This window comes from Tarenaya hassleriana, unplaced genomic scaffold (genome assembly GCF_000463585.1).
Source record: "Tarenaya hassleriana unplaced genomic scaffold, ASM46358v1 Cleome93, whole genome shotgun sequence".
Lineage (NCBI taxonomy): Eukaryota > Viridiplantae > Streptophyta > Magnoliopsida > Brassicales > Cleomaceae > Tarenaya > Tarenaya hassleriana.
The window spans coordinates 68677-79723 of NW_010971683.1; the positions used below are offsets into that span (position 1 = coordinate 68677).

At 38.0% G+C, this 11047-nt stretch overlaps 2 protein-coding genes across 5 annotated transcripts in view; both read right to left on the minus strand.

The window, feature by feature from the left end:
• Window positions 1–11047, minus strand: part of LOC104804687 (calcium-transporting ATPase 8, plasma membrane-type-like) — a 75029-nt gene that overhangs the window by 59993 nt on the left and 3989 nt on the right. The gene's annotated exons all lie outside the window — the stretch shown is intronic.
• On the minus strand, window positions 7417–11041 carry LOC104804684 (calcium-transporting ATPase 8, plasma membrane-type-like). 3 transcript variants are annotated; one of them, XM_019201449.1, is made up of 6 exons: window positions 10527–11041; window positions 10145–10213; window positions 9984–10054; window positions 9148–9199; window positions 8746–8832; window positions 7417–8107 (listed from the first exon to the last, which is right to left on the minus strand). In XM_019201449.1, the coding sequence occupies exons 1-5, from the start codon at window positions 10555–10557 to the stop codon at window positions 8819–8821; spliced, it is 237 nt and encodes a 78-aa protein (XP_019056994.1). In that variant the 5' UTR covers window positions 10558–11041; the 3' UTR covers window positions 7417–8107; window positions 8746–8818. The 3 variants fall into 3 exon arrangements, with proteins under 3 accessions (XP_019056994.1, XP_019056993.1, XP_019056992.1); XM_019201448.1 differs by lacking the exon at window positions 7417–8107 and having other exon boundaries at window positions 8239–8828; window positions 10145–10210; XM_019201447.1 differs by lacking the exon at window positions 7417–8107 and having other exon boundaries at window positions 8239–8828.

The window sequence follows — 11047 nt, forward strand, 5'->3', positions numbered from 1 at the left end:
CTGTTTTTCTGAAAAGTGGTGCTGTAGCATAAGCACCCAAATATCCGAAGATGAGAATATGTAGGCAATTTACCATTTAACACCTCATATGGTGATTTCTGATTCAAAAGAGGAGATGGAATCCTGTTGATCAGATATACAGCACTACGAACACATTCTGTCCAATAACTGAGTGGCAACTTCGACTGAAACAGTAAGCTTCTCGCAACATTCAATATATGCTTATGCTTTCTCTCTACTACTGAGTTCTGTTCTGGTGTGAAATGATGTATAATCCCTTTTTCTCGACATAGCTCTGTAAATTTCAATTCAAATGCATTATCTGAACGAATGATCTTTATTTTGGCATTGTACTGAGTTTCTATCATGGCAACAAAAGAAGGAAACAGAAGCAATACATCACTTTTATTATGTAAAAAGTAAACCCATGTGGCACGTGAACAATCGTCAACAATGGTAAGAAAGTATCTGTGTCCTTCAACAAAAAGTGTTAAAAAAGGGCCCCAAATGTCTAAATGTATAAGATCGAAAGGATGATCAGATACGTGGTTATTGAAAGGAAAAGATAAACGTTTCTGTTTCGCTAAATGACAAGTCTGACAGTGGGTCAAGTCTGCACATTTGGGAAGAGATAGGGTTGACGAAAGTGTCTTTATTCTGGCTATGGAAGGGTGGCCCAGTCTTTGGTGCCATATGTTTGTGTCTGCAACAAGAGCATGACAAGAGTGGTGGATATCTGATGATGGAGGTGGATCTGGTGCAAAGAATGGATCAAGAATGTAGAGGTTCTGCTGAAGATCAGCTTTCCCAATCATCAAGTCCATAGTAGGCACCTGAATCAAACAAGAATCAGACGAAAAGGTAATGGAAACAGAGTTTTGCCTGAGAAGTGCAGATACACTGAGAAGGTTAAAGGCAAAGCTTGGTACATAAAGGACATTGTAAAGGGTTAAAAATGGGTTAATGTTGACTGTGCCAACATGTGTTATTGTGATGTGATGCTTGTTTGGTAACGTTACCATGACAGGAGAAACAGTACAACGATCCAAGAATAAATCCCTATTCGCACAAACATGTGTCGAAGCTCCAGAATAGACAATCCATTTACCAGCAGGCATAGAATTTGCTTTTAAAGAACTGGAACAGATATGAGTAGAAAGCATACCAGACGAAGAGGGTTGTAGTTCTGCTGCTCCATCAGCAGTGATGGTCGCATTCACATATGCCATTTTGTCAGAAAGTTGTTCATATAGTTGACGAATTTGGTCTGCTGGTAATTCTGATATAGGAGAAAGTTGGCTTATGCTCGAATCTGCAACAACAGGCATAGTTTGAACTGATGCAACAGGCTTCTGATATTGAGGTCGATATTGAGGTGCTGGAGACTGATATGTATATGGCCTGATAGATTGTTGCTGCAAAGGAGGTCTAGACGCTGGTGGTCTTGGCATTACTACTGGAGCCGTAATTTCTCCTTGACAAGATGACAATCTAACTCTATGTACTTGGTCCTCTCATGAAATGCCGCATTCGAGGCCAAATACAAAGCTGATTTGTTGTCACAGAACGGATTCACTGGCAACTGTACTGGAATCTGTAATTCCTGCAACAAATTCGTCATCCAAACAATCTCACATTTTGCATTAGCTAAAGCTCGATATTCTGCTTCTGTACTGCTTCTGAAAACTGTATGTTGTTTCTTTGATTTCCATGAGACCAATGAATCTCCCAAGAAAATCAGATAACCAGTGACTGATCTCCTTGTGTCAGGACAAGTTCCCCAATCCGCATCAGCAAAAGCCTGTAACTTGGGATTCGACACAGATGAGTAAAACAAACCTTGTCCAGGATTGTTTTTGAGATACCTGATTACCCAATGTGCCGCCTTTAAATGTTCATCAGTGGGAGAAGACAAGTATTGACTTAGCTTGTGTATCGGAAAACTAATGTCTGGTCTTGTGATCGTAAGATACAATAGCTTTCCAACCAGAACTCGATATGATGAAATATCTGTAAGTGGTTGTCTTGATTCTTTGCTGAGATGTACATTTGGATCCATGGGAACAGATACTGGTTTACAGCCAGATAAACCTGTTTCTGAAAGTAGGTCGAGGCAGTACTTTCTCTGGCAGATTGAGATTCCTTTGGATGATCGCGCTATTTCCAAACCCAAAAAGAATCGCAATGGTCCTAAATCCTTGATATTAAAGTTTCGTCGAAGCAAGTCCTTCACCTCAGCCACTGCATTGTCACTGTTACTTGCAATGACAATGTTATCCACATATACTAACAAAGCAACAAAAGAATCACCGTTCTTCTGTACAAACAAAAAATGATCTGTTTGAGATTGTTGATACCCTGCCCCTAACAGAACAGAGGAAATTTCTGGTACCATTGTCTCTATTCCTGATCAGTGGTTAGTGCAGCCACTGTCCACAATCCACCCTCTCTTGTCACTATTCGAAGCATAGCATGTTGCAACGAACAGATTCTCAGCATCACTTGTCTCTGCAGGTTTGGCCACAGAATTTTGTTGACCTTTGTTTCTGCAGAACCTTTCAATGTGTCCAAGTTTGTTGCAAGCTCGACACTTCACATTTGGATTCCTCCAACATCTCCAATGAGGATGATTGGTCTTGTTGCAATGTTTGCAAGGCTCGGTAGAAGTTTGGCTTGGATTAGCTTCTGATAACGCACTTGACTGTTTCTTCCCATCTCCCTCAGGTTTTTGTTTCTTCTGTTTATTCTTCTCAGCCTTCTTCCCCTTTGCCTTGGCTTTCAATGCTCCTTCAACCATCTCCTCCCTTCTCATCAGCCGCCTTTGCTCCTGTGCTTGAAGAGCACCCAAGATTTCTTGCAATTTCAATGCAGAAAGCTCCTTTGTGTTCTCCAAAGTTGCCATGGTGACTTCAAACCTTTTTGGAACCGATAGCAACACCTTCTGAACTATCTTGTCATCTGCTACATCTGTTCCCAGGATTCGAACCTTATTGATTATCATTACCAATCGGTCTACATAATCCGTCACAGATTCCTCCTCCTTCATCTGTTGCCTCTCGAATTCACGCAAAGGTTCAGCACTTTCATACTCTTGATCTTCTCATTTCCATCATATTCAGTTTTCAGAAAATCCCACATAAGTTTTGCAGAAGTCAACTTCATGATTTTAATCAAGACAGTCGGCGTTACAGCAGAAAAAATGCAGGATTTCGCTTTGGCTTTCTTGGTCACCCTCTCCCTGTGATTCCTTAATTGAGTCACAGTCGGGTTTGCGCCTAAAGGAGGGATTTCATAATCTTCCTCCACTGCTTCCCAGAGATCGGCTCCCTCTAACAAAGCCTGCATTTTCACGGACCAAATCTGATATCCCTCGCCATTGAACACTGGCGGTGACAGTGTCTGGACCACTGCTCCTGATGTGTCGGCTTGCTCCATGATTCTCAAATTGAACCGCCACACAGATCCCACAAAGATCCAAGATTGCTCTGACATCACTGTTAATCCTCACACACTCTCCTCTGTTTCTGATCAACACCCAAAATTAACAGATTTCAGGGTTGTATTTATCAACAGGAAATTCTTGAGAAGAAGAAGAATTTAATCAATGCTTATCATATATTTTATTCAACAAACGTACTTAAATAGATTCTACAAATTACATAACTGCTTTTACAAACTGACACACAGCCAACTACAACAATATAATTTGATCCACACTTGTCTCCCTATCAAACCTTCAAACACGTGTTTCAATGCCTCAAGCCAACTCAACGCTTGCTTCCCAACAAGATCATATTCTACTGCATAAACATAATGTGTATTATATATATATATATATATATATATATATATAGAGAGAGAGAGAGGTGAAATCAGTCGATTTCCTCCGAGAAGCTGCTTGCTCGAGCTTTCTTACCATTGGTTATGAGTTCACGGACAACCTCGTTGTTCATAACCCCCATTGCATATGGCCTGATGCCAATGATACAACCTTTCTCTGCAATGTAGACAATAATGGATCAATGGGTTTCGTTTCTACAAGTAATCAAGCTTGAAAAGAGGTTTGTTTCTTCTACAATTTACAAACAAGTCTACATTATGATCTGGTTTTCTATCCCGATTCATGTCGGGAAGACCATCTTATGTGGAAAGCTAAGTTGAAACAGAGTTACCTGGATTGATGGATCGGTCTGAAGCATATGAAAAGCGTCGAAGAGTCTATCTTGCATATAAGCCTGCAGCTGCTGCAGATGTCTTGAGTTGCAGAGTTGCAATGGCGGCTCAGTCCAATCTAGGAACCTTAACCCATCTGACAAAACGCTGCCATTGATCTCATCCTCTGACATCGAAGCTTCATCTTCCGCATCAGCGTTTGTATCACCACTCAACATGCTAAAATGTTAAACAGAAATCACATAACCACATCTGGAGAGTTTTCCCCTTAAACAAAATTCAAAAACATAGCTTATGTTATTCAAAAGAGACAAATCTTTCAAAAACATAGTCATGAATTTGAGTTGAAATCTCAAACTTTATGAGATTGCCAAGAGTATGATCGAGAAAGAGAGAATTTGTTATAGAGAGAGAACATGTAGAGAGAGAAAATACAAGTTGTATTTACTCTGTTACCAAAAAATGTAAAGGGAGTTGAGTTTAAATACAGAGTTTCGAATACAAAGCTTCTGTTTCATTATGAGGTTTACACCTCATAAACATTATACTCTAATACCAGAAAATGTATAGGGAGTTGATTTTAAATACAGAGTTTCGAATACAAAGTTCTGTTTCATTATCATGACATTCAGTATTCGAATTTTTACATACTAAGAATTGGTAAATCGCATTAGGTGATAAATACCGATATCTTATCGGCTATCTTTTCTCTCTCGAAATCAGATAAGAATCACAAAGCTTTTCCTTCAATGAGATTAGGGTCAGTGGATCTCCATCTCCAGTGCGATAGCTTTAGTAGTTTCGAGGTTTTCTGAAAGTCAACAGTTAATTGCCATAAGATTTGCCCACCCAGAAGACAACAGAAACAAACAGGTTGATGGAAAAAACAGAAATATCAGACAAAACACGTGAATGTGTATAACCAAATTGAGATACCCTAACACCAAATTGTTAAAATCATACTTTACATGACATCTAGTTCAAAGTAAGAGAGGTTAAGGACAAACAATTTTGAAAGAAGAAAACTTAATTCGACAAAAAAACTATACTTTGCACTAACACATTCTATAAAAACAAAGCAATAATGCAATCTTTAATACTCTCCATATAAAAAACTACGTGCAGAAATAAAGTATTTGTTAGCTTTTTTGAATATGAACTTGGACATCAGGTTGAAAACAGGATTCTTCGAAATGGCAATAGCTGCCTGATTGTCCACATTGATCTGAGTTGGAATCCTTGGATTGAAACCCAAATCACAGAGAATTTTTCTGAGCCAGATTGCTTGGTTTGCTGCTGCAGTTGTGGCAATGAATTCCGCCTCTGCAGTTGACTGAGCCACCACCTCCTGCTTCTTAGAGCTCCACGAAAAACAGTTTGAACCAAGCATGAAACAGAAACCAGAGGTACTCTTCATGTCTTGAGTTGAACCAGCCCAATCACTATCAGCAAACCCAACCAAATCGCCATCAAAATCCGACTTAAACAGAACACCATAATCAAGTGTTCCCTTCAAATATCTCAACACCCTTTTAGCTGCCACCAAATGACTCCTCCTTGGATTATTCAGAAACCTCGAAAGTACATTAACAGCAAACAACACATCTGGTCTAGATGCTGTTAAGTACATCAGACATCAAACCAAGCTTCGATAGTTCCTTTCATCAACCTCTTCTTATGTTTCTTCAATCACTAAATTCTCCTTCATGTTCATGGGTGTTCTCACACTCTTACAGCCATCAAACTTGAACTTCTTCAATATTTTAGAGAGATACTTCATCTGGCACAGAAAAATCTCCTCTTTACTCTGATTTATCTCAATTCCCAGAAAGAAAGATACTTGACCAAGATCAAACATCTCAAACAAGCTCATCAGCTCCTTTTTCACTTTCTCAATCTCTTGAACACAAGAACCTGTAACTAACAGATCATCTACATAAAGTGAGATGTCTGTAGTAAAGAAGCTCACTCCCAAATCTTCAAGATGCTCAAAACACTTGTCATCTTTCGGAGGCATGGCGGATCGTTGTTCTGATACCAAGTTTGTTAAGATACGAACAGAATATATAGATATATATATAATACCAACTGTATTCCTCAAACGAAGAAGGACTACAATTGTTTACCAAGAGGCATACCTCTCTCCCATACACCACATTTCAGATCTTCGATGCCCCTTTCCCCAAAATGAAAACCTAGTTATATAGAAGGCTCACCCAACAATATCAAGCTGAGGTGGCACATGCACAATTTATTCTATTAACCGAATACCCACTAATTATTCTCTGCCAGAAATATTCTTCTGTTGTTGCTCCTTGGTTGCTCCTTGCTGCGCCAGTGATAACAGAACCGGGCCCACCTTGTCCCCTGCTTCTTCTCTCTCTTCTCGCTTCTTCTTCTTCTTCTTCATCGTATTAACCATAAAAGCCTTATCAGGATACTGGATTTTAAAGGTAAATAAGTAATGAGCCAAGAGCTGGAGGAAACTGTGAGCTGCACGTTGAGTGCAGCATTAACCGCAGCTACAACGGCAATGATGAGAGTAGCGACATTAACAACAAGCTGAAACTGGATAAATCTCAGAATGTGTATATGAACATTAGTTTCAACAGTGTAACTTCAGGACAACATAAATCGGAAAGCTGGCCATAAAACATTATTCGAAATATTAATAACAGCTAAAGAGGATATCAAACGTAAGTAGTTAGTTATATGCGAAGAAATATAACAAGGCAAAAGTTTGACAAACTTAAACAACTGAAGTGGATATAATAAAGCAAAAGGTGATGATTTCCAAGCTCTCCTTAGCCACTTATGTTCCTTGAATTCTCAATTTCTCACACAGCACGGCCAATATCTGCCTGAAATTCATTTCAAACACCAGTAAGGAAAATCTATCCAAAAAGATGAAAAAAAATGATAGATGGATTTTGAAGGTACAAAATGAAAAAAAAAAACATTTTCGCATATGGTTTCATCTAACTCCTCAATTCCAAGTTACCGCGACGACATGGCCTCTTCTTTTAATGGCATGAACAGCAAAAGTTTGTCATTGGGAGATGATCTCCCCAAAACCTTTCGCACGCACAAAGCAACCATGGTAGTTTTCAAGTGTCCAACTAACAAAATTATGTTTGTAATGCTCGGGACAAAGACCAATCCAGAAGCTATACCCTGGCTTGCTCCTTATGTTGTTTCTTGTAACAATATGGAAATGTACAGAATTATCATGACATTCAATATTCGAACTTTTACATACTAAGAATTGGTAAGTAGCATTAGGTGATAAATACCGATATCTTATCGGCTATCTTTTCTCTCTCGGAATCAGATAAGAATCGAAAAGCTTTTCCTTCAGTGAGATTAGGTTCAGTGGATCTCCATCTCCAGTGCGATAACTTTAGCAGTTTCGAGGTTATCGTGAGTTACCATTCGTACATGAAAGTCAATAGTTAATCACTTAATTGCCATAAGATTTTCCCACCCAGAAGACAACAGAAACAAACAGGTTGATGGAAAAAACAGAAATATCAGACAAAACACGTGAATGTGTATAACCAAAATGAGATACCCTAAAACCGAATTGTTAAAATCATGCTTTCCATGGCATCTAGTTCAAAGTAAGAGAAGTTAAGGACAAACAATTTTGAAAGAAGAAAACTTAATTCAACAAAAAAATTATACTTTGCTCTAACACATTCTATAAAAACAAAGCAATAATGCAATCTTTAGTACTCTCCATATAAAAAACAACCTGCAGAAATAAAGTATTTGTTAGCTTTTTTACCTTTATACCGACTATAGCTGGCAAACAGAGGTCATCCCCTGGGAGTACCCACTTTAAGAGCTCATCGCTTGTTGGGATTTTGTCAACCTCATAGGTTTATGCTAATGCTACGCATTGTAAAGTTCTTGCTCCCTTGTCTTTCATAACCTTTTTAAAATAAGAAGCCCGTAACCAGACAATTACATGTACAATTTAATCTCAACCAGACCATGCAGTAAACATCTGCAGGAACTTACTTTACATGTAATGGAAAAGCACGACAAAACTATCGACACAAGTTACTCAAAAGTGTTGTCAACCCCACAAAACCAAGGATAGTGATCAAGGTGAAAGACTGATGACAATGAAAACCATGAAGGTGTTAGGTTCTCACAAACCTCGTCTTCAATCTGTCACATTACTACTTTCGTCCACAAAGCCTTTGTGTGAAGCCAAAACGATTTCACAAGCTCTTTTCCAATGAATATGAACTTGGACATCAGGTTGAAAATAAGCAAGGAGAAGAGAAGAATTGGTCATAAGCCAGGAGAAGAGAAGAATTGGTCATAAGCCATTATTTTTCTTCAGCAACCAGAAAAAACTGAAAGTAAAACATCTGGAGGAAACAGAGACAATTCTTGCACAGCTCTCATATGAAATACATAGACAATCAATCGATGCGTGTTACAGAGACAGTTTACAACAATATGTTTTTTTTGGTAAGAACTAAAAGGTGTGAAGGTATTCCAAAATTATATAGACACGAAGATAAACAATGTACTTCTTGCATAAACAGAAAAATGTACCGGATCAGAACAGCCAAGAAGACAGCAAGAGCAACTCACAGACCAACAATACCAATCAAAACCACCACTCCATTTAGCCAAACCTGACTGAGACATGCCATCAGTTTATCAATATATTTAATAATAATACACTGAACAGTACGATCATTAAAACGTTTTCTACGTGCAAAGAAGTTTTGCCATCAAAAATCCCAATTCTGTGTTGATATCAACAACAATGGCCTTTGTGGACAGAATAAAGGTTAACCATATTAATAAAATCTACAAACTTGATAAACACTTCACATCTCATTCGACTCTAGTGATCTATGTTTTCTCTGTTTTACATAATCAACCATTTTTATTCATGCAAACCAATAATTCAGAAAAGAACGAGGAAAGACATAAAAACACATAACCTACCAGCATTACGACCAGCCATTAAGAATGAGTCCTTGCTAGCATCTTTTTGAACCTATCAAGAAAAGAGAAGTTAATCATCATATCATAATGCGGATTATGATATGATCACCGACTTCACTATCATTGGCAACAGACGCATGCTTTTGCTCTCCTCAGTCATGTTATACGCATCAAGGGCAAGTGAATGGCCAGATATTAATACCCCATCCGCTGGAACCTACACAAGATTTTCTATACAGCAAAATCTACATATGTTACAGATAACTATTGTAGGAAATTACTCATCCAAAGGTTTGATTTTACAAGAAATTGTTGACATAAAGAAGAAGATAACCACAATGGAGAACAAAGGGAACAATGACGGTGAAGAATCTAAGAAGAAAATTACGTAAGGGAAAGATGATCATGTGCTTAACATGTGAGAGTGTGATGGGCCAAAATGGTTGACTAGGCTAAATGGGTTTTGAGCCCAAAAAGAAAATAATACTTTAGGATAAGGAATTGGTAACAAATTGTACTGGTCAAGGACAATATAGCAAGGGCTAAGAAGAAGAAATTCCCTATATATGTATTCAGCTTTAGTAATGAAAATAAAGAAGAGAAGTTTTTACTTTTATGTTTATTATGATCTTGCTCTAAAATCTCCTTCATCTTCTACATTTCTAAACAAACAAAAGAAACAATAAGGATTAACATGCATTGTAGTTGTTTTTCTGGTTTTTATTTACTAAGAAAATAAACGGAGAGAACGTGAGTTGTGCAAAGATTTCATAGAAATCTAAGAACTATAACATACCAAGAAAAAATGAACAAAAGGAATAGCATCCATCAGTTACCATATTACCAGTGTTGAGGGACCTGGAATCACCCACCACAATGTTGCAACTCGTCCACCACCTCTTATCACATGTACATTACGCACCTCTATAAAGTGCAAGTCAAAGAAAAAACATAATGCAGATTGCAGAAATGGTAAAAAAAAACGGCAAGTTTGGACCTCCAGATGTACATCTCTTTTCATCGTTCAGGTTTTGAAACTGCCGAGAGCGTTTGACGTCACTGACTGCTGCAAACATGAAATAGAAAGAAGATAAGTGTTCCTAACTGCAACCCACAATCATAATACTTGTCATGATGACAGCAAGAATAATTAAAACAAGAATGATTCCAGATGCAATGCTGACTCCATCATACAATGGTAACCATATTAATACAATTTACAGCCTTAGTCAACACTTCACATCTCATTCAACTTAGTAATCGTTTTTTTTCATCTGTTTTACATAATCAACCATTTTTTTCATGCAAGCAAACCAAATAATTCAGAGGACAATAACGAGGAGGAAAGACAGAAAAACACGAAGCCTACCAAGCATTACCTTTGTCATCTGCAACTTTACAACAAGACATTAAGAATGGGTCCTTACTAGCATCTTTTTGAACCTATCAAGAAAAGAGAAGTTAATCATCATATCACAATGCAGATTATGAGATGAACACCAACATCACTATCATTGGCAACAAATGCAAGCTTTTGATCTCCCCAGTCATGCTAGACCCATCAAGGGCAAGCGAGTGGCCAGATATTAATACCCCATCCGCTGGAACCTACACAAGATTTTCTATACAGCAAAGTCTATATATGTTACAGATAACTATGACATATCAAGAAACAATAAACAAAAGGAATAGCATCTCTCAGTGACCAGATTCTATTGTTGGGGGCCCGAAATGACCCACCACAATGTCATATATTGAATTTTCAACTCGACTACCACCTCTTATCCCCTGTGCATTACTTACCTGTATAAAGTGTACACAAAAGGAAACAACATAATGCAGATTACAGAAATGGTAAAAAAACAGCAAGTACGGACCTCCAGATGTGTCTCTTTTCCTC